The 23,580-nt window shown below is 36.8% G+C and overlaps 1 protein-coding gene and 2 pseudogenes across 1 annotated transcript; 2 read left to right on the forward strand and 1 right to left on the reverse strand.

The window, feature by feature from the left end:
* Positions 1-3,305: 3,305 nt before the first annotated feature.
* Positions 3,306-10,255, reverse strand: LOC147286624 (uncharacterized; annotated as a pseudogene).
* A 6,821-nt stretch (positions 10,256-17,076) lies between these two features.
* Positions 17,077-18,500, forward strand: LOC147286625 (uncharacterized). The gene is made up of 2 exons (XM_086240803.1): positions 17,077-17,702; positions 17,771-18,500. Exons 1-2 carry the CDS (start codon positions 17,077-17,079, stop codon positions 18,498-18,500), a joined length of 1,356 nt encoding a protein of 451 aa, XP_086096929.1.
* Positions 18,501-22,057: 3,557 nt separating this feature from the next.
* LOC147286626 (uncharacterized) lies at positions 22,058-23,017 on the forward strand (annotated as a pseudogene).
* The last annotated feature ends 563 nt before the right edge of the window (positions 23,018-23,580 follow it).

A 23,580-nucleotide genomic window follows, 5' to 3' on the forward strand; every position in this document is an offset into this window, starting at 1 on the left:
CTTATATCAATTTCCCACTCGATCCAAATCATTCAAATCAAAGTCAACACATCATTTCCAAATTCCCAAAAAAAAAAAAAAAATCCTTAGCAGCAATCTCATAAATATAAAAGGAACCCAAGACGATTTAAAGAAAGAATTACCCCAAATGATCAGGAACAGTTCTGGAAATCCTCATTTTTCTTCTAGTCCCTTTGTAAAGATCCTGCAAACAAAAAAATTAGGAGTAGGTGGTTCGGCAGACCAGTGCCGAACCCGTCGGTTTCGTTCGGCAGGTATCTGCCAAACACACTAGGTTTGTTCGGTGAGTACCTGCCGAACGAAACCGATGGGTTCGGCAATGGTCCACTGAACCATTGCGCCTAATTTGTTTTTGTTTTCTACTTGGGCGAGAGGAGAGAAGAAAGGAGGGAAAGAGAGAGAGAGAGGGGGGAAAAAAGAAAGTGGTGGTGGTGGTGGTGCCGTGGTGGTGGTTTATACGGAGAAAGAGAGAAGGAAGAAGGTGATGGCTCAGGTAGAGGGAAGAAAAAGAAGAAGAAAAAATAAAATGGGAGGGGGTGTGTACGAAAAAGAGATTGTGGAGGTGTATTGTTTGAATGAATTAAGTGACGTGTGTAAGAGAAATTTGTTAAGATTAATGAATTAGGGTATTTAGGTAATTGAGAGGGGTGTGTATATGAGAAATTTTAATAGTAGGAGGAGTGTGAGGGTGTGAAGTGAGAAAAAGTGTGAAAAATGTGCAAAAAGAAAAAAAAGGGTATGCAAATAGCAACACTACTAAATTTCTTCTAGATTCTCACATTATCACAATTCATATGACCATTTTTAGAAGGGCATAAGTAGAGGTGTACAATAGGCCCATTTGTGTTTCGTGCCGTATTTGGGTCGGACCGGCCCAATTATTTTAAATCTTAAACTCAACACGGCCTATAACCTAACCTATAACGGATTATGTTGGACTCGTGCTGGGTCGGGCCGGCCTAATTAATTATTTTGAGTTTATATTATTATTTAAAAAATCAAAGATTTAACTTTTAAAATTAATTAACAATGCCAGTATAAATTTTTTAAAAATAGAAAACTATGGCCCAGCCTGACTCATATGTATGAGTCGGGCCGAAGGCTGTGCCCGTGCCGGACTCAGGCCAGCCCTGCCCGATGTACACCTCTAAGCATAAGCGTCTATGGACACTCTATTAACTTCCCCATCCTCTCACCATGGTTATCCCACCCAGTGTCCCTACATTTGCACCATATTCCACACCGCTCTTATATCTTCCATATAACACAAAATTGGTTGTAAAATTTATTTGGATTTAAGTTAACTAACCTTGAAGTGAAAAAAAAATTAGAGAATTGAGCTCATCCAATGGATATGCTTTCCATTAAATCATTTGGAAGTTCTAATTGAATGAGGTACTGTGGTTGAGATTGCTCAGCCAACGGAAAACTTCTTAGACATATCTCATCCTTGGGATAAGATTCGAGAAAGAATTTAAGGCTAATACTATATTATTATTCAATGGATATGTCTTCCACTAAATCATTTTCTTTTTATTTGGTTCAAACATACACACATATATCCTGAAAAATAAGACTAATACTATATTATTATTCATATAATTATATATGTGTAAAGTATAAATTATTGTGTATCGTATAAAGATACATGCTACCCACACACTTTTGGTATATGTAATCACTAATTATTTATATTTTTTATATTCAAACATAATATAATATAGGGATTAATGCCATTTTGCTCCCCAGACTATGACACTTGTATCAGTTTGCTCCCCAGACTATTAATTTAGAAAAATAAGGACCTTGACTTTGTCAATTTAGCCAATTTAGGATATTCCGTCAACTTATACAATTTCCGTCTAAAATTCCGTTTGTGCAGAACCACGTGCTTTTCACATGAGTTCATTCTTTAGGACAAAATGGTCTTTTCCCTTCCATTGAGACCTGACCATGTTCCCTCCTTTATTTCCCTCCTGAACTGAACCTAGGGATTGTTCATTGGTTAGTAATTGAGGCCACATAATACGAATAGTCTACTGCTTCAGAAAGAAAGGGTTTGTCGGTTCTCAAGCTTGGAGAATCTTCTACGTGGAAAGTTTCTGAAGATGCCCATCAAGTTGAGGGACAAAGGTGAAGCTCCACTGTATTGTAAGTTCCCACTTTTCTCTTTTTGTTATTGTTTCGTTGGGGGCTGCAGATAAATTTGACCATAAAATTGTTACTAGTGAACAAGGAAGCCATAAAATTATTACTAGTTGTTTACAAAAAATAACTTACCAGGTAGTTGTGGCAGAACAAACAACGTTTATGGTGTTTAGTTTTTGCAATTTTTTGTTTGCTTTTGGTGATAATACTAAGTTTTATTTTTTGTTGATTTATTTTTTCAGGGGAATGTGAGGTGTGATTACTAGGAGTGGTACGACCCCCCAATTTGTGATTGTTCAAGATCCATAATACTTGGGTTGCTTAGAAAAAATAACAGCATGGAGGACCAACTGACTTGTCATAAAGCAAAGGAGAAAAAGCTTTGGTTTTGTTTGTTTTTGTCTTGGATGTTCAAATTGATGGGTGTCTGGGGGCCATTGGTGCATGGGTGACTTGTCATAATAATGTTTTTGTATTTTTTTTTTTTCTGGGCCATTGGTGTCGTTGTTGTCTTGGCTTAGGATTGGTGAGGTTTAGGATTTATGGGGTTTGTGGTATGTTTTTTGTATCACAGTTGATGAGTTTTGTATGCAAGACATGGTTGTTTGGGAATTTAGAAAAATGGATTTCGTTTGGTTTCTTTATTATGGGTTTCAATCTACATTTCTATGGTTACTAAAAATCCAAGGTTATGATGTAAGAAAGTGAATCAAAATCCATCCCAATTCCAATGAAAGTTTATTATTTGTACTGTGGAAAAATTATCATTATGTGCATTCCTACATTGACCTGTTTGTGCATTCCTACAATTTTAATCCAACCATTCACCTATGAAGAACATAATTGAACATAAGTAAACCTTCATAAGTAATCTTGCTTTCATTTCATAATAAGCCAAAAAGTGTCAGGTCTTATCAAAACAGGATCATATTGAAACTTGAACTTAGACATAGTTACAAAATAAGTTTCATACCCAAATTGAACCTAAACATGGTTCACAAAATAAGGTGCTTACCCATGGTTCACAAAATGACCAAATTGACAATAAACAAGGTGAACAAATGGGTTTGATACCCAAACTGACATTAAACAAGTATTACTACATGTCCAAAACATAGTAGTTCCACAAATCATGTCTAGGGTCTCCAATGTGATCCCCTCCTGGCAGCGAACTTGTACTTAATCATTGAGAAGCTCGTAGTTGCAGTTGGAGGCAGTGGTTGTGAACTTGAAATTGCTATTGGAGGGTGGGGTTGGGAATTGCTAGTTGTAACTGGAGGCAAAGGTTGGGAATTGCCATTTGTAGTTGTAGATGGAGCCTTAGACTTGCTTGCTTGGTTCTCCCTTGATTTCCTAGCATTTTCTTGTCTCTCACTCGGTTGTCTTTGTGCTTGACCTTCAGTTGATTTTTTTTTCCTTGATTGCCTCTGTCTTTGAGTTTGAGTTTCAGCCTGCCCAAAACCATAAAACTTATCTATCATAGTGGAATTCATACTTAATAAATCAAGATCTCTTTATAGTATTAAAATGGAATTTATATAAGAGATCACATCATGGTTACAAAAACATATAGAACACAATGCACAAACATGTAATACCTGAGATGAGGATTGGGCATTGGTACTGCTACTGCCTGCTCCTTTTTTTGCACATGTTCTTGCATTATGACCTTCTTCGCCACATACTCCACATGCTAGCTTCACAAAACATCTCCCCAGCTTTGTTGCTTTTCGACCTGGAAGCGACACTTGCTCATCAGGCTCTTTAACCCGCACCCTCTTGGGCCTTCCTGGTTGATTGTGATAAATAGGTGGCTTGATGGCCCTATGCTCAGTTCTGATCCAATACTCTGGACTAGGCATTGGTGATATATAATGAGCATAAGTTCTATCATATGCGTCTCTCTTATAATAAGGATGCACATATCTAATTGGGTTATGCTCTCTCCTAGCGATTGCTGCCATTGCATGTGGACAAGGGATACCACATAGATCCCATCTCCTACATGTGCATGTTTGTCTCTCCAAGTCAACCACAAACTGACCTCCATTAATGTGTAAAATCTGATATTTCCCTGCACCAGCAAAACTAGCAATACAATTGCCACTTTTCTCTATGTTCTTCTCAACAATGGAATGAATCTTTGGTCCAACAGGTTGTGTCCATTGAGCCTCTCTTTGCCTTGACATCCTTAGCATCAAGTAGGATCTGATCATCTCAAGCATTGTCAACACTGGTTTATCCCTTGCATTCAATATTACAGAATTAAATGACTCACACAAGTTATTAAGTAGTATATCACACTTTGGATCAATAGAAAAATGTGACCTACTCCAATGAGATGCTGGCCTATCTTTCAACCAAATGTATGCCCTTTTAGATTCTTTCTCCAATTTATCCATTTCAACCTGCCACACTTGGTTGGTGGTTGCCCTTGCTGCAGCCCACAACCTTTGTTTCAATCCAAGCCCTACATGACCTGCAATTTTGAAATTATTATGTAGGTGCCGAACACAATGTCTGTGTTCTGCATATGGCATCAGATTCTCAATGGCATTCCCTAAGCCCTTTTGTTTATCTGTCATGAATACCCAACCACCTCCATTTTCTATCCCCACATCATCTTTGAATTGTCTCAAGAACCAAGTCCATGAATCTGTATTTTCAACTTCCACAATAGCATATGCTACTGGGAAAATGCTATTATTGGCATCAATGCCAATGGCAGTTAGAAGCTGACCTGGGTGTGGACCCTTAATATGGCAGCCGTCAAAACCAACAAAAGGCCTGCAACCCTCAATCAAACCCATTTTACAAGCTTGGAAACATATATACATTCTCTGAAAAAATAGGATCCTCACCTCTTAACTCTGTCTGGATCACAACAGTGCTTTGTGGATTTTGTCTCTTGAGCTCTTCAGCATAATCCCAAAGTCTAGCATATTGTTCTTCAATGCTGCCCATGATTCTTGTTTTAGCTTTCCTCTTTGCTTTATACACTTGATTCCTAGTAACGTCAATACTGTAATTTTTCCTCACAGTCTCCACGAATTCCCCCACTTTCCACTTGGGATTCATCCTCAATTCTTCATCATATCTATTCGCTAGCCAACTGGCAGTTGCAAACTTGCTACGCTGCTCCCTTGAACATACATGCCTTTTTTCGAAGGTTCTAATCACAAATGTTGTAGACCTTCTTTGTCTACATGCATACACCAACCAAGGACAACTGCCACCTTCACAAGCACCTTCACACTTCACCCTAACTCTCCTAGGGTCATTCCTTATGAACTTAATCTGCTTACCTGTCTTAATGCCATACTCTCTTATGGCCTCTGTACATTCTTCCTTACTAGGAAATGTTAATCCCAACTCCAACTTTGGATTCCTTAAGTCAGTTTCCCTTCTCCACACTCTCAATTTAGGAAGTTTTTTCTTGGGCGGCCTATTTCTCACAGCATTTTCATCAGATCCACACTCATCCAAGCTATCAAATCCATCAGAGTCAGATTCAATAGGCTTACCCTTTCCTAGTCCCAAAGCTTCACCTATTCCCATATCAGCATCTTCATCTTCAGACTCATCATCTGCTTCTGCATCTTCTTCAGCATCAACATACTTATTGAACAACTCATCATCCTCTTTGTGATTATCTTGCTCATAATCACTATCCACAAAATCATCATCCTTTTCCACAGCATCATCATCATCCTTTTCCACAGCATCATCTGTATCCTCAGTAGTAATTGGCTTAATATAGACCACAACTCTGCCACTATGGATAGTGAAACTAATGCACTCAAGCAGTGTTTTATCACTAGTCACATGCACCATACCCTTTATTGGGTGTGACATATAATACTCTACTTCTTCCCCTTTGTACCCAAGTTGGTCAGAAAAATCAAACAAGTCTACCAATGCCACATAGTCAACATTCATATTATCAGCCCATTTGACTTTACCCCCATTGTATAAGCTATTACTAATAAATTCACCACCAAAATGCAATTCAAAAGAGAATTTATCTGGATCAGCTGCAACATTTAACCAAAAGAAGCAGTCAACACAAGTATACTGAGACAATCTACTGCATATATATATATATATATTCTTGATTATTATAAAAATCTACTGAAGCACCTAATTAACTATTATAATTTCTGGCGACTTCTATTTCATTGGTACAGATTTAGCTAGCATATATTAAACCAATATAATATATATATCATTTAATAATGCAAAGGAATAATTGTTTATTCATCTCTCTGCTATATCTGCAGCCCCCAACCAAGTCGAAATATTGATTTTAAAGCAACCATGATTTTAAAGTTACCATGATTTTAAAAGCAGAACAAGTCGAAATATTGATTTTAAAAGCAACCATGACAATTTTATGGTCAAATTTATCTGCAGCCCCCAACCAAACAATAACAAAAAGAGAAAAGTGGGAACTTACAATACAGTGGAGCTTCACCTTTGTCCCTCAACTTGATGGGCATCTTCAGAAGCTTTCCACGTAGAAGATTCTCCAAGCTTGAGAACCGACAAACCCTTTCTTTCTGAAGCAGTAGACTATTCGTATTATGTGGCCTCACCAATGAACAATCCCTAGGTTAAGTTCAGGAGGGAAATGAAGGAGGGAACATGGTCAGGTCTCAATGGAAGGGAAAAGACCATTTTGTCCTAAAGAATGAACTCATGTGAAAAGCACGTGGTGCTGCACAAACGGAATTTTAGATGGAAATTGTATAAGTTGACGGAATATCCTAAATTGGCTAAATTGACAAAGTTAAGGTCCTTATTTTTCTAAATTAATAGTCTGGGGAGCAAACTGATACAAGTGTCATAGTCTGGGGAGCAAAATGGCATTAATCCCTATAATATATATATAGATGTACATGAAATTCCCTAGTAGATCACTAAATAAGCCTAGAGGAGGGTGAATAGGTTTTACAAAAAATGTATCCAATTTTAATTTTACCAAGTTGATTAATTAAGTAGCGGATAAATCAATAAGAATCAATCAACAAAACAAAGCAATCACAAATAACACCAGAGATTTGTTGACGCAGAAAACCCTTCATTAGGTAAAAACCACGGAACCTAGTCCAAATAAACAATCCAATATGATAATTTGAAAAGATACATCCAGTGACTCGATCCAAATCCTAACTAGACCCATTTCAAAAAGTAAACTAACTTCACGCCACCTATAACTCTTCAATCACAAGAATTGTATGGAGACCTTCTTGCCAACGCCCTGAAGAGAAGCTCACAAATCTAGCTTCAATCTTGATGCTCGAGTTTAATCCTTGATGGAGTTGAATGAATGAAGGTGATAGCTTGAATAGATTCACAAGGGACAATCCATTCAAATTATCTATGCTTATGCATAATGAACTATCCTATATGATTAGTGTTTATGCAATAAGGATGTTCAGATAATCGAAATCACACTAAACCCTAGAAAGCATAACCTCTCAAAAGTGTATAATATGCGTGAACACCTAGCCGTATACAAATCTTGGTATTTATAAGAAATTAGACCTTAACAAAGTAGGAAATAAGTCACAAACTTTGTAGGAAAATATTAGAATTGAAATTAGACTTAAAAACCTTTTGGAACAAGGAAATAAAACAAAAACTTTATAGGAGAAAGAAATAAGTCATAGACCCTATATGGAAAGTTTAGAGATGAATTAGGAATCAAAACCTTGTAGAAAAATGACTTAATAAACCTTAGAAATCGTCAAAAGTTCGGCGGGATCGATCTTATATATGCTCAGTAGGATCGATCTTGCTGAAAAACAAAGGTTCTGGAGGAAGGGTCCTTTGAACAGTAGGATTGAACATCGAATCATACATTTCAAGGTCTCTAAGTCACATTCCCTACTTAAGAGATTGAACAACGAATCATACCTTTCAATTTAGCTTCAATCTTAAACTGTGATCAACATGCTTTACTTCACTCTTCTCTTGACACAATATTGATCTCTTTGACTCACACACTCTAACCTAACTTAATACTTACATAATGATGTGTTTTGTCATAGGAAATTGTCAATTACATTATCTTACATTAACAGTACCTAATAACAATTTTTTGTTTTGGTCGAATCATAGTAACTTTTGGTTTAGTGATATTTCGAAAATATGAAATGTGATAATTCCAAATTATTGAAATTTCAAAAAATAAAATAAAATTCCTTATGTAATCACCTTATATGATACTTATAGTATATGGCTCCCTTGGGCACAATATGTATTTACCTTGCATATCAATGTATACTTGTATTTCATAATATATATAAATTGGTCGGTAAGCGTGTCACACCGTTCACACAAAAGTGACATTAATAAACTAAATATCAACACTCAATATATATTTGATCTATTTTATTCGCATATTTGTTCACAAATGAGGAAAATTAGTTGAATTATGTGATCACCTTGCATACTCTAAAGCTAGTACTGTCCATAACATTTTCATAAATACGCTTCATAAATACGCTTCAAACATTTTATTTTGTTAACAAGTAGTTATTGACCACAATAATTCATTCCTTTAGCATAGCCGCACATGCCAGACAATCAATTTCCTTTTATTACAATAACAGTTATGACACATTGACATCATTATTGTTTAGTTATTGTTCACAAAAAAGTTTTACTTACTTGGCTGGAAAGACAAGCTCTTAGAAACACATTGTAAAATCATTTGATGTATATACATGTTGAACATAAAAATGATGTTCAATAGCTTTGCATGTTCTAGCATGCAGAGTTGACCCATACCTGGGTTGATTTTGAATTGATGAATCTTATCAATTATGTACTACGTTGTTTGAAATTAAAGCAAAAGAATAACCAAAAAAAAATATACTATAGTCAGTTCAGTAAAAAGGCAATGATGAAATATAATAGCAAATTTAAACATAACAAGTTCTTAAAGACCGACATAAGCAAACATAATAAGTTTTGTTAAATAATAAGTACAATAAAATTGGAGTTTGGCTGGGAAGACAAGCTCTTAGAAAAACATTATAAAATATACTACTAATTCTCATTTAATTTCATGCTAGTAAATGCTCCTCTCATCATGTAAAGTTATGAAAGTTTGACCGAGATCTATGTCAATGAGATACACCCCAGTCAGAGCCGGTCCGTGAATTTAGGCGGCCTTAAGCAAGATTAAAAATTGAGGTCCTTTGCTCATATAATAACTAAACTGAGTTGAACAAAAAAAAATCAATAACAAGCAAATTATTTGTTGGAATTAAAAACAGAGAAGCGACTCACAAGTCACAAAAGAGAATCATCTACAACAAAATAAGCCAAAAAACAAATAGCCCAAACTGCCAAGCCATAACAAAGATCCAACAACCATCCAACATAAAGTAGCCACCTGAAGCAAAAACTGTAAGACCCCGTATTTTTCAAGGAGTTATTTTAAATATTTTGCGAATTTATTTTAAGGATTTTGGGAATTTATTTGGAAATTTAAAAGGTTTTGGTTTAATTTTTAAGTTTTGTTTTTAAATTGGGCTTGACCCAAAAGTTGACTTTTAAAACTAATAGACTTTCGTCTTTGACTTTGGACACGTTGTAAAGGTCTCGAGTCCACGAGTTCGTAGACACGCGGCACGCGTCAATCGGAGTTACGGTTTGAAAGATATGGACATGTGAAGTGAGTGGCACACTTGTAATTTTTACGAAAGTGGTTTTTAAAACCCAAAAAGTCAGACTCATTTCTCTCTCTCTCTCTCTCTCTCTCTCTCTCTCTCTCTCTCTCTCTCTCCTGCGTCTCTCTCGCCCCTCACCCTCGCCGCCCCTGTCATCGGCGCGTCCGGCGGCGGCTGGGCTGGGTTTTCGGCCCACTAGCTTCTACGTCCCTCCCTCTTCCTCCCCCTGGCCGCCGATCACCCACCTGAGCCACCATCGCGACGGATCGACGCGAAGACCGAGAGGGGCTCTCGCCGGCGATCTTCTTTTTCCGGCGACGACGGGACACCTGACCACTTGGGCTTTCATCCCCAGGCCCCGGCGAGTTCAGCCTCGGCCTTCCCTTGCTCCGACGACCCCCCATGGAGGCGGATCGAAGAATTTTGGCCGGCGGCTTCTTCGGCCAGTTTCGAGTGATTCCGACGATTTTTGGCCGTCGACCCAGGTATAAAAGTTGATCCTCTCGACGTCCCTTCCGTGCCGGTGTAATTTTTTTACGTTAATTTTCAGTTTTGAAATTCGTGCAGGTTGACCACCACGGACCACCGCGGGTCCCGCCGCGTTTGGCCTTGCCGATGGCTGGAATTGTTAGTTTTTGGCTTCTAGCCAATCAACCGAAGCCCGTGGGTGAGTTCTGTGACTTTTGGTGTGTTGTTTGGGACTGGGCAGCTACCGTGTGGGGTGGTTACTGCCCATTTCGACTGTTGAACGGCCAAGTTGTGATATCTGGTTATTAAGTTGTTGATTGTCTGGTCTTAACAGGTACACGGGCTCGGGAAATCTTATCCCTAATGCTGTTATGCTGCCGGATTTGACATCCGAGTAATGGCACCGTGAAGGGCACTTCGGTCTTTTCACGCGGTCAAACAGTGAGTGAAACTTATTGGTATTTAAATATAGAGTACCGTTAATGAATTGCATGTTTGTGTGTTTGTTATTATATGTTAGAGAAGACTTAGTGTAGAATTTAGATCATGAGAATGAATTGACGAGGATTTGAGATTTAGGGATTAATTGGGAATTATAGAGATGCTATGATGATAATTGATGAATTAGAGAAGAAATGCTTATTGTCGAGGTAAATGAGTGAGGATTAGACAATTATTATGCAGATGATCAAAGTTTTGATTGAGGAAGTATTGGTATGATTTGAGTGGCAAACAAGTGAGAGGTCGTGAGTAGGAATCAATTTCGGAAATGATTCGGTATAGCTCGGGGTAGACTGTGAGTGGATCTTTGGTTTTCGAAATGTTTTGCACATTTTATAATTCAACTATTTTCTTGATTTAATTGAGTATGGATAGTTTTTGGAAATGGTTTTGGCATTATTTTGAGAAAGTTTTATTATTGAATTTTCGTCTTTTGGAAATGATTTGAATCTAGTAGCTTTCATGATTTGAGAATAGTTTTATTTTAAGCGGATTTATTGGAAGAATTAAATTTTAGTTTTTATCTGGAGGAGTATTTTTGAGATGTAGTTGATTGAGATGTTAAAAAGCAGTTTCAAACCGCAGTTTCAACTCGGCGGTGTATGACCAGCACTCGCTCTGCACTTGCCTAGTTGGCGGTGTATGACCAGCAATGACATTTGCTCTGCACTTGCCTAGTCGGCGGTGTACGACCAGCATCACAGCTGGTATAGATTTGCTCTGCACTTGCCTAGAGATGACTCGGCAGTGTATGACCAGCAGTTCCCTGGATACTAGTGTGACGTGAGTTTTCAGTTGTGGAGTATTTTGAGAAATTATATTACACCAGTAAATGTTTTAAATGACAGTTTCAGTAAGGCATTGCGTATTGTTTCAGATATTTTAACAGTTTTACAACTTGAGAGTATTAATTGTTTTTCAGAGTTTGATTTACGGTTTGAGGGGATTTAAAAATGGATTTGAAAGAAGAGATTTTGAAAATAATTTTGAAGCTGGGGAATGTCAAAGAGTGATGTGAGTGAAATTAGTTAGTTTAACTGTTTGCTGGATTTCTTGGGTGCATTTGTATGCTAGGACTTGATTTGACTAGGACTTGGTAAGTCTAGGCTTGAATCTTGAGGATGGAATTGATAAATGGATTATGCATTGAGGTTATGAGTTAGGATGTGAATGATTCGAGATTGAGGTTAATAGCTAACGTTTAGGCAATTGATTTGCCAGAATGAGGATTTTTATTTATTGATGGGATTTAAGATGTGAAATTGAGGAATTATGTTTATTTTGATGCTTGAATGATTGGTGATGAAATTGTGATGTGAATCAGTAATTATGGGTGTTATTATGGATTAATTTTTGAGATTTATTGATTAAGTCATTTCACTCATACTAGCTCTAGTGAGCTTACCGGGTTATTTATTTGAATGACCCGGTGTACCATCGATATGGTGCAGTGTGGTTAATTAATGTTTTGCAGGTTAAGCAGACTGAGGAGGCAGTGATGAGAAGTTGAGGCAGTGGGACCTACTTTGTTTTGATTTAACTGATTTTATACAGTGATTTTTACATGCATGTTTTTGGGCTCACACTCTGATTTATCAAATGTATTTATTTATTATGTTAAGTGCATGACTCATTCTTTGAAAATAGGTTTAAGGGATAAAGTTTCAGTGTATTTATGGACCCGAGGTTCGGGGCGTTACAAAAACAATAAAAAAACAGCAGCCCAAGAGGAGTTGAGAACCAACAACAGCCAAAGATAAAAGAAAAAAGCAAACAGTTGTATGTGAGATCAAAATGAAGCAACATACCATCTCCTAAAATCATCTTAAAACCATTCTTCTTACATTTTTAGCTGCAAAATCATTAATCAACCGTGCATAATCAAACTTTTTCAAAAATTCACTTTCAATATAAATTAAAGCTAGCCCATTTAATCTTTCTTGTGACATGGTTGATCTCAAGTAAGATTTTAATAACTTAATTTTGAAAAACTCCTCTCAGCAGATGCAACTATAACATATATTGTTAATAAAACTTTATAAGCAATAGTATCATTTGGAAAACAATTTAGTCTTTTCAAAGAACTCAATATATCCCTGGTTGTTTCTACTTCGTTTGGAAGAGTCTCTCAAATGATTTTTAACTCTACAAACAAGTATTTCTCATCAAAATCAGTAGTATTGCCATGTTTTAAAAAAATTTCAAGATTAGCACAAGATGATTCCAAAAGAGTTTCATCCAAATAACTTAACTTCTCAAAACTAAACAAAAAAGCCTAAGAGATCCTCAAATTTTTGATATTGATCAAACTTTCTATTGAGTGAACCAAGTGCTTGATTAACAATATATAGAAAATAATCAATTCTAAAGGAATTTTCAACATATGGTAGAGCTGTTTATGTGGGTTCCTCATTGGGTCTCTCATCAAAATACTTCTTTCTATGGATTGGACGATTTTCTACAAAAACGGGATCAATCTTCATTTCATTGGCAATTTCTTTAGCAATAATCATAGCTTTTTCAAAACCGGTTTCTCTGTAGTTTTCAAAAAACTTAACCTATATATCCTTTTACTTGATCTATATCAACATCAATTAACATGTCTCACTCTCATAAAAAACAAATTTTCAATAGAATAATCTCATAATTGGAACCACACCATCAAATGGACCTTTCAAATGAAACTCATCTTTTCCAATCAATGGTCTATACTAATGCAAAAAAACTTTCGTGTGGAAAACTAATAAAAAAACCTTTTAAAATTTGGGTTATGTGATATCATAGTTTTATGAGCCTTAATCTTAACCAAAGCATTTGGTTTTCTCATATTTAGAACATTTGCATACTTATACAACTTCCTATAACCCCTACATGATCCCCACCACTTTTTGCATAAGCTATACTTTTCGCCCTGTACAGTTTACTCTTCCAAGCCTCAACCCCATGCCTTTTTCTCAACTCTAGCTTTCCTCAACACCTCAATACTTATGTCAGAACTAGACTGCAACAAAGATTCCATTTTATTTGCAATCTATGCAGCACTAGCCTTATAGTTATTACCGGTCTTTTGTATGTATGTTTTCCACCATACCTCTAAATTTTGAAAGAAACTCCATTATGCATAATGGAAGCATGAAAACTCCATGGGAAGTTTGGTCAGCACACTTGCAAGTGACCCTTGTCCTCTCATTTTTTAACCTTTCCAAAACAAAACCCTCTTGAATCACATAATCCTTAAGGACGTTCCTAAAGTGGTCAACATTATCAAAAATATATCCTTTGTGCAAAGTAATATGCCCATCAACACTAGCCTGATACTCTTAGCCCTTCATATACCTACTCAACTTGGACATAGCATTATCATCTCTTGAAGAAGCACTAATTCATCCTCTAAGTGATCATCATTATTAGATTGATAACTTAACAGTTTATCAGAACTATCATTGTTATTAATCTCATTAGGCATGAAATACTTTTCATTCTCTTCATCCTCTTCATTCCAACCAAATCTTTCACCTGCCCACCTAAACATGTCATCAAATTGATTATCAACTAACTATTCATTATCTATTGGAAAAGTAGAAGATGGTCTCGGTCATGGTATTGAGGATTGTCTTAGTGAATGTATCGGGTATGGTCATGGGAAAAGGGTGATGGGGATTGTCTTGGTGATGGTAAATAGTGTTCATAGACGTTTTTGCCCATAAAAAGTGGTCACGTGAGAGGCACATGACCAATTTTGACAAAAATGTAAACGAAATAAATAGAATGGACTAAAGTGGGAAAACTGGAAACGTTTAAGGACTTATCGATTTAAAAAATGAGGTTGAATGACTAAACTGTAGGGCTGAGAATGGGTCGGGTTGGGCCCATATCGGCCAAACAACCGACCTATCCGACCAACCATCTTTGGTGATTTCCCAAAACAGACAATCGATCTGACTGTTATGGGTCAATTGATGATCAGGCACCCGACTTTGTCAGTTGAGGTTGGGTTGGTCATCCAACAACCGATTGAATTCAGTTTCTTGATAAAATCAAACAACTTCCTGATAAAATCAAACAAATATCCTTTTGGATTCAGTTTCTCTAAACATCTCCTTAACTATTAATTTCTTGATTGGAGTTCCAATAGCTTGCTTTGAAGATCTCCACCATGGTTCCACCCAGAAGCCAATTTAGTATGCCATCCTATGAGCTTCACGAGCTTCTGGAGCGAGTCAGTTGGGCAATATGAGACCGAGACAACGACCCATTTATTAGGTTGGAAATTTTCGTAAGGTGACGTTGTAATATTAGCGATGCAGTCAACGTTGGATTTGAGCTTGGGGAGCTGGATCTTCTCGAAGGTCTGGGTATGGGTCTGGAACAAACTAAGGCTACAGAGTCACGGCGTTCCAGAGGACAAAGAGGACGGCGACGTTGGCGATGTAGAGGACGGTGACGATCAATCTTGTAGAGATTGTCGAAGACCTATGTAAATTGAGGTTTAGAGTGAAGGAATTCAGGAAGGCTCTGATATGAAAGTGAGAGTTGTGAAAGAATTTAGGGGATTTGGGTGTGGTTACTGATGAGAGAAGATGAGAGACTGAGAGAAGAGAAAGACTGAGTTCTTAGACCTGAGAGATAGACACACATCCCACTCAACTCCAAAGTCCCACATTTTTTAATAAAAGTTGGTTGCATGGTCGGTTGTCCGACTTTCACTAATTTTCAAAACCGACACCTGAACTCACTTTACCAAATCGGGTGGAAACAACTGAACCGACTTGGTTGGGTCAGTTGTCGGTTGCATATTGGCCACAAAAACGAGTCCATTTTGGGTCAATTGTTGGGTAAAAATTGACCCATTCCCACACCTAGATTAAAGTGAGAATGAAGAAAAATTGAAGGACTATTGCTCTAATTAAGCCAATCTAAAAAGAAGTTAAACTGGTGTGTGATAAAAAATAGGTGCGTAGAGAAAAGATTAAGGATGTGCAATGCATATAGCAGCACTCAAAAAATCATGTAAGTTATAGAGAGCAAATTGTTGGATAGGATTTCATAGGAACAAGGGTTTAAATTTCGAAGTTTTCGCCGAAAATTTCGTTTTTTAGGGCTTCCGAAATTTTAACACCTATTTGACCAAATTTCGAACAGCAAATTTTTTTGAATTTGAGAGAAATTTCGACGAAATTTTGCTCAAATACCCAGCCTAACCCTAAGTCCCTCACTGCTTCACATTCTCACAAATCACAATCTCACCTGCACAGTCGTCGGCGCACACTTTCGATCTCAAACCCGATCTGCAGCGCAGCACCTCTCTCCTACGTCTTCTCGGCTCTCTCTCTCTCTCGCCTCTCTCCTCCGTCTTCTCGGCTTGCAGCGCCGTTCTCGGACGTCTCTGTCTTCTCAACAACTCCGGCCACCTTGAAGTATCCGGCCACCTCGAAGCCCCCGGCGTTTCTCGAAGCTTAGCCCCCCTGAAAATTCTGAAATCAGTTTGTGGCTTTGACATCTTTGTGCGAAGTCTGTGACTCTGTGAGTATTTGAGTAATAGACATTAGACAGTCAAAATGTCTAAATTGATCTATATCATTATCAGTATATGAGTATATCTGTATGAGTATATCATTTACCCACTTTTAAATATTATCTAACATCAATTGATCAATATCATATTTTGGGTTTACATGTAAATTATATTGATCTTGGGTTGATTTATATAGATTTGGAATTAATTGTATAATTTTGGGTTGATTTTGATTTGTATGATTATATGATTTTGGGTTAATTTTGAATCTTTAATCGTATAATTTTGGAATTGATTGTATAATTTTAGGTTGATTTTGATTTGTATGATTTGTGTAATTTGTATGATATATAAATATTGATATGGAAGTTGAAAGTGGTGATATGATATGATATGCAATTGGAATTGGTATGATTTGTTAATAATTAATATGGAATTTGTATGATTTGTTAATAGCATCTAATATGTATCATGTATGAAATTTGCCGAATTGGTAATTTAAAATTAGTGAAATTAATATGGAGTTGGTAATAAATTAATAATTAATATGAAATTAGTAATATGGAAATATGGAATTGCCAATTGGTAATATGAATATGATATGAAATTACTAATTAGTAATAAGTTAATAACTAATATGATATTAATTCCTTGGTGATATACTGATATGATATTAATATGGAATTTAATTGTTATTGTGTTATTGTGTATGTCTTTTTGTTATAAGGAATTTAGGATTCAATGGCCAGTGGAGGGAGATCACGTGATCCAGCTTGGGATCATGCCGATCCATTACAGGGTAGCAGACAAGGTTCAATATGCAAATATTGTGGCCTTGTAATGAAGGGTGCTGGAGTGACACGATTAAAATACCACCTTAGTGGTTTAGATCCTAGACACAATGTGCAACGATGTAATAGTGTCTCACCAGAAGTGAGACAATTCATCATTGCAGGGATGCAACACAAACAACACCAAAATAGCAAAAAAATACAAAGGATGGAAGAGCTCAGAGAAGAGCTTCGAGGACAAGGTCGGATTGAGCTGAGTGATGATGATGATGAAGATCATAATGATGATATGGGGCCTCAAGAGCGAAGAGAATTTCGAGCTGCACTTCGAGCTTCTAGAACAGTAGAATGGGAGAGGGAACACTCACATAAAGCCCCTAATAGGGGACAAGGTTTTGGGTCTAGTAGTGGTGCACAGATGCAAAGAGAATCAAGCATGAGGGAATCACGAGATTCGCGACCAACACCTCCAGTGGCACCAAGCTTGTACAAGGCAGCTCAAGCATGCCAAAAGAGTGTTAAAAATTTCTTTTCCGGAGGGTCACTCAAAGATGGGATGCAACGCTTGATCAACAAGTTCTTCATATATGAAAATGTTCCTCCTTCAAAAGCAGCATCTCATCATTTCAAAAATTTGGTGATAGGATGTCAACAGGCAAGAGTAGGAGTGGAACCTTTACACCCTATCAGATACGCACCGGATTTTTGGACCAGGAGTTTCAAGAAATGCAAGAGCATGTTAACAAATCGAAGACTGATTGGGCAACTTATGGTTGCACAATCATGTGCCCAGGTTCGACAGGTCCAACCAAACTGTCTATCATAAACTTCATGGCCTACTCAAGAGGGAAGTCGGTATTCCTTAAGTTCGTTGATTCTTCAGATTGCACAAAGGATCATAAATATATTTATGGGCTACTGAAGGATGTAATCACGGAGGTTGGAGAGGAGAATGTTGTTCAAGTTGTGACCGACAATGGTTCCGCATTTGTCAAAGCAGGTAAGAAGTTAATGAACAAATACAATGTACACTGGACGTCGTGTGCAGCACATTGCATTGATCTAATGTTTGAAGAGATGGGGAAGAAAGAGCAGGTTGCTAATGTGATTAAAAAAGCCAGAATGATCACAAATTATATTTACAACCATAACTGGTTGTTGGCAAAGATGCGAGAGATCACGAAGGGAGATATTGTTCGTCCTGGTGCCACCCAATTTGCTATAAACTATATTGCATTGGATAGTTTGTATGGTAAGATGATGGGACTGAAGCAATTGTTCACCAGTGTTGATTTGGGTCGTAGCAATTTCCGGCGTTCAGATGCAGGCATCACGGTTGAAAGTATAGTTCTTGATCACTCTTTTTGGCAATAAGTGCATAAGGTGTGCGGTCTGTTTGAACCTCTCTACGTAGTTTTACGTATTGTTGACACAGAAGTGTATCCTACAATGGGATCAATTTATGAGTTGATGCGTGTCGTGAAGGAAGAGCTAGAAAAAACACAGGGTGCACGGTGGGTAATAAAAATCATCAACGATCGATGGTTTAAAACGTTACAACACGATTTGCACGCAGCAGGTAATCCAATAATTTATTTGTTATTTTGGTTCCGCATTTTTTTTAATTGATTTAGCTTTCAATTAATGAACTAAATTACTAATTATGTATTTCTATATTTACTTGATGCATGATTGCAACCTATTATTTGAATCCTCGCTATCAATATAGACCTGGCGTTGGAGATGATGGTGAACTTATTCGGGCTGTGCACAACGTATTCTCCAAATTGGATCCCTATTCACTAGAAGTTGGCCAATTTGGAAATGAGGTAAAAATAATTTGCCATAAGGCCCATAAGAATCCTTACGAAAAATATTAATACTTTATAGAATTTGATTGTCTTAAATTATATATTTGATTGATATTGTATAATTTGTATTGTATTTGTATCTAGTTAACATATTTTAAAGATGCCCGGAAAATGTTCGGAGAATGAGCTGCAAAGGCCGCTAGATCACGAATGTCTCCTAATGAGTATACATCGTACTTGTATTAGTTAGATTAACTTAATTATTTATTTTTATAGTTACACTTACACAAACAAATTTTTCATTTCAGGTGAATGTTGGATCATGTATGGGAGTGATGCGCCTACTGTGAGGAAGTTAGCCATCAAAGTTTTATCACAAACGGCGTCATCATCAGCTTGAGAAAGAAACTGGAGCACTTTCGCACTCATACACTGTAATGTCCTAAAAATATATATATAAAATAAATAATAATAATAATAATAAATATAATAATAAATAGATAAATAAACTTTGGGCTACATTTCTAATGTTTGGGTTTTAGACCAATTTTCTACAACATACAAAGCCCATCTTAAAAAAAAAAAAAAGAAAAAAAAAAGGAAGAAGAGATAATAACCAACGTCATCAGCTTTCTCAAAACTAGAACACCTAAGCCTTGATCAAGGGTGATGATTCCTTTAGGGGATAAGTCCTTATCTAAATAATCATTAGATACATCTCTTCTTAACTGAAAATGCATGCCAATTAGATTATAAGGTATGCTTAAGAATAGTCTTGAGCAGCAAAAAAGAAAACTGAACAGAGGAAACCAAAGAAGAAACCTGAGAGAAAAAGAAAAGAGAAAGAGGAAAAAAAAAGAGTCCAGCAGCTAGACTAGATTGCCTAGACATAACCGAAACCCAAAGGAAGAAAATAAGAAAGAAAGAAAAAGAAGAGAAAGAGAAGTTGGAAACTCTAGTAAGGAACTCACAGCTTTTAGCCTATATAGAACTCAAGGGGGGTATAAAGAAAGAACTGAACACATAGGAACGGACCAAGAAGGAACTCGTGCTCAAGAAATTAAGGTAGGGTCTCTATTTTCCCCAATGATTGGACTATATTACAATTAATCGTTGTGTCATGTTGTGTGATTAATTTTCTTGTGATAATTTATCTTTATTACTTGTGATGTTATTTCTTCATTAAATGTATCAAGTGCATTATATTTGTGAATAAACTTTTATTATTAATCTTGTGGGTGCACTGTGAAATTCTTAAGTCTGTGATACACTCAAATTGCGTAAGGTTAAATTATTATGCATGTACTATTTAATTTCTCTATACATGCATTAATGTTTATCTTTACATGCATAATTATAAGTGCATAAGGAAAGTGTGATTGTGAACAAGGTTAAAAAAATGATTAATTGAGACACCAAGAAGAGAGAGAGATGAACTTGGTGGTCTCGTGATTTATTAGAGATACCATGAAGAAAGGGAGATGTATCTGGTGATCTCATGATTTGTGAAAGAATTATTGAAGAAAAAGTGGAATTAATTATATTCAAAATATTTGGGCTTAAGAGACGGACAGGTGTTGGCTCATACTTGAGACATTCGGGGCCACAGTGGAAGGATGCACGGTATAGGACGTGTAGGCCTGTTTGTCTTGGGTATGTGTCAACGGGAATGGTTAAGGAGTGAGTACACACATTCTCATTGCATATAATTGAAATCATTATCTGTATTTATTTTCTTTTACTGAGACATTGATTAAATGTAATAACTGGCCATGAGAGATCACTATACCCTATTGAGCCTTAAAAGCTCACACCCCTAATAAATCATGCAGGTGACGGAAATATGATCAATGATGTGGAATACCCAAGGAAAATTTAGAGAATTTGCTGGAGTACTATGTTTTGTTTGTTTATCAATACATTGTAATATATAAGAAAATGAGCATCTAGTATGATACTCTTGGAATAGTAGTTTGCTAAATAAAGTCTATTTTTCATTTTCACTTTACTTAGTCTCTTCAATTATTTTATATTATTTTCTTTTCTTTTCTTCTCACGTCTTAATTGTAAAAATAATTTTATTATTCTGCGATTAGGACGTAAGTCACGCTTCACTCCTAGATATTAGATTTTATTCATGATTGGGGTGTGACAAGTTGGTATCAGAGCTTATAGGTTTGAGAAATTGGACAAATTGAGTAGGATTATATTTCATCTACGATTTTAAAAGGTAAAAGAAATAATATATGTATGTATATGATTGATTTTTGTTTGCTGTTTGCATTCAATATTTATTTGTTTATGTTCTACTAACCCTATGGACAAATTAATTATGTTGACAGTATGGATGTAATTGAAGGAATGGATAGATGGGGGGGTTATCGCATCGGTCCTGAGGGGATAGCTCCTCTTAACCAAGCGGTATATGATGAAGCGGTCAATCAGGATGCTCGTAATTTTTTGATTAATGAGATTAGAGATATCTTGATTTTGTTTCCTTACCTTGCACCGGAATCTCAAAGGGAGATGGTTCGACACAGTGTAAGAGGACATGCTCGGGCTTTACTTGGGGCATTAGAGTTGGCTATGGATGATGAGATTTATGAGATTTCCCGTGAAATAGCAGTAGCACAAAATTTACATGCAGAACAACAGGTTATGGAAGCAATACCTATAGCAGCAATGGCACCTGTGTCAGAGATTTCTACATAGTTAGCTTGTGGCGAGCTCCACACACCCCCACCACCAGTCACAGATGATAGTTCTGACGACGAGTAGGATAGAGTGCACTAAAAATTAACTTAAAGATGACCGTATTTAAGGGGGTTGATTCTGGCAACTGGAAATATTTTGGGGGAAATATTTTGGGGAATGTTTTGGAAATATTTTTGACTTAGATACTAGGATAATGAAAATGGAGGGTAAGAGTTGTAAAAGATGACAAAGTCTACCCAACAAAAAAAAAAACAAGATACCTAGATTTCTAACTATAATATTAAATGGTTGTTTACTCTTTTTGTGGTGTGGTTATAGATTATATATGTAATTGCGGCAAACAAGTTTGGAAATTATTTTCTATTTGTAGAAATGCTAACTAGTATTAACTCTTATTCTATTAAGATGGCCGGAGAAGCAGATGATGCGAACCACGTGTTGAATGAGAACGATGGAGTAATCGTCGCTATTCAAGACATGGCAAATGCGATTCGTGAAAGCAATCGAGGATGTCACGAAGAAGATGAAGTAGAACGAGTCATGCGAATTCAAGCAGAATTTCGAAAATCTCGACGCCCTGTCTTTAAGGGTATACCATATCCAATAGTAGCAGAAGAATGATTACGTCAAATCAAAAGAAGTATGATGAATTAGAAGGTATCAAAAAGACTACGAGTAACTATTGCCAGTTCTTATCTTGAGGGATATGCATATCATTGGTGGGAATAAGTTCAAGGGATGCAAGACACAGAAAATATGACTTGGCAAGAGTTTGAGAGGATTTTCCTTGAAAAATATTTTCCTGGAGTTATACGAGAAGCAAAAGCACGTGAATTCATGTACCTTCTCCAAAGGGAAATGACTGTAGTCCAGTATCAAGCCAAATTTGAAGAACTAGCACGTTTTGCACTTTACATGATACCTGATGATGCTACAAAAGCAAAAAGGTTTGAGGAAGGTCTTTGACCTACAATCAAAGAAAAAGTGAATATTCTCAAATTAACTCGTTATGCAGATGTCGTAGATCGAGCACTTATAGCTGAACGAAGTACTCCAGAGGTAAGGAAAAATTGGATTTATAAGAATGCAAGTGGAGGACCAAGCAGCAAGGGCCCAAGGTTTGGACCTTCTCAACTTCCGCCACCAAGATCAAATGTGGTGAACCGAGACTCAATAATTTGCTACCACTGTCGGCAAGTTGGGCATTCCCAACGATTCTGTCCACAATTGCAGACATACCAGGCTCCTCACGCACCTCAATTCCAATTCCAATACCGTACTCCGTACCCGCCACAACAGAACCAATGGAGGCCACCGATGGTACAACAGCCACCCCGGAAGACAACCCACTCAAATAAGACCTAAACCTCCACCCGGTATAAAACGTTCTGAACAACCTGCCCAGGCAAGAGTGTATGCTATGGGAGCAAATGCGGAATCAACAGAACCAGAAATGGTGGAAGGTATATTCGTAGTATTTAATTCTTGGGCTAAAATATTGTTTAACTTTGGTGCTACACATTCTTTCATCTCAAAGTTATTTGCATCCATCCTTGGGTTAGAATCTGAATTCATGAAATTTCCACTGAAAGTTGGGTCTCCGTTAGGAGGTGCTAGAAAAATCAATAGATTATGTAAAAATTGCATGATAGAAATAGCGGGTCATAAAGTATATTTTGATTTGATGATAATGGACATGTCGGAGTACGATATCATCCTCGGAATGGATTGGCTCACACAATACCAAGTTATTATTGATTGTAGGAGAAAAATGGTAACAGTAAGTACATCGGATGGACAAACATTTAAATTTTATGGGGATAGGGAAACTCACCATCCTAGATTAACTGTTAACTTAAAAGAGGATGACTTTAGGAGCTTAATCGCTAACCTCAAGATCGAAAAAGAAGATGGCCCGCGGATTGAGT

This window comes from Dryas octopetala, chromosome 4 (assembly GCF_963921425.1).
Source record: "Dryas octopetala chromosome 4, drDryOcto1.1, whole genome shotgun sequence".
Lineage (NCBI taxonomy): Eukaryota > Viridiplantae > Streptophyta > Magnoliopsida > Rosales > Rosaceae > Dryas > Dryas octopetala.

What these genes read in the sequence shown, in the direction of transcription:
- LOC147286625 (XM_086240803.1), top strand. Translation starts at nt 17,077, where the DNA reads ATGGCCAGTGGAGGGAGATCACGTGATCCAGCTTGGGATCATGCCGAT. An exon ending in ATGCAACGCTTGATCAACAA is followed by an intron (nt 17,703 to 17,770) that starts GTTCTTCATATA and finishes ATTTGGTGATAG; the next exon opens with GATGTCAACAGGCAAGAGTA.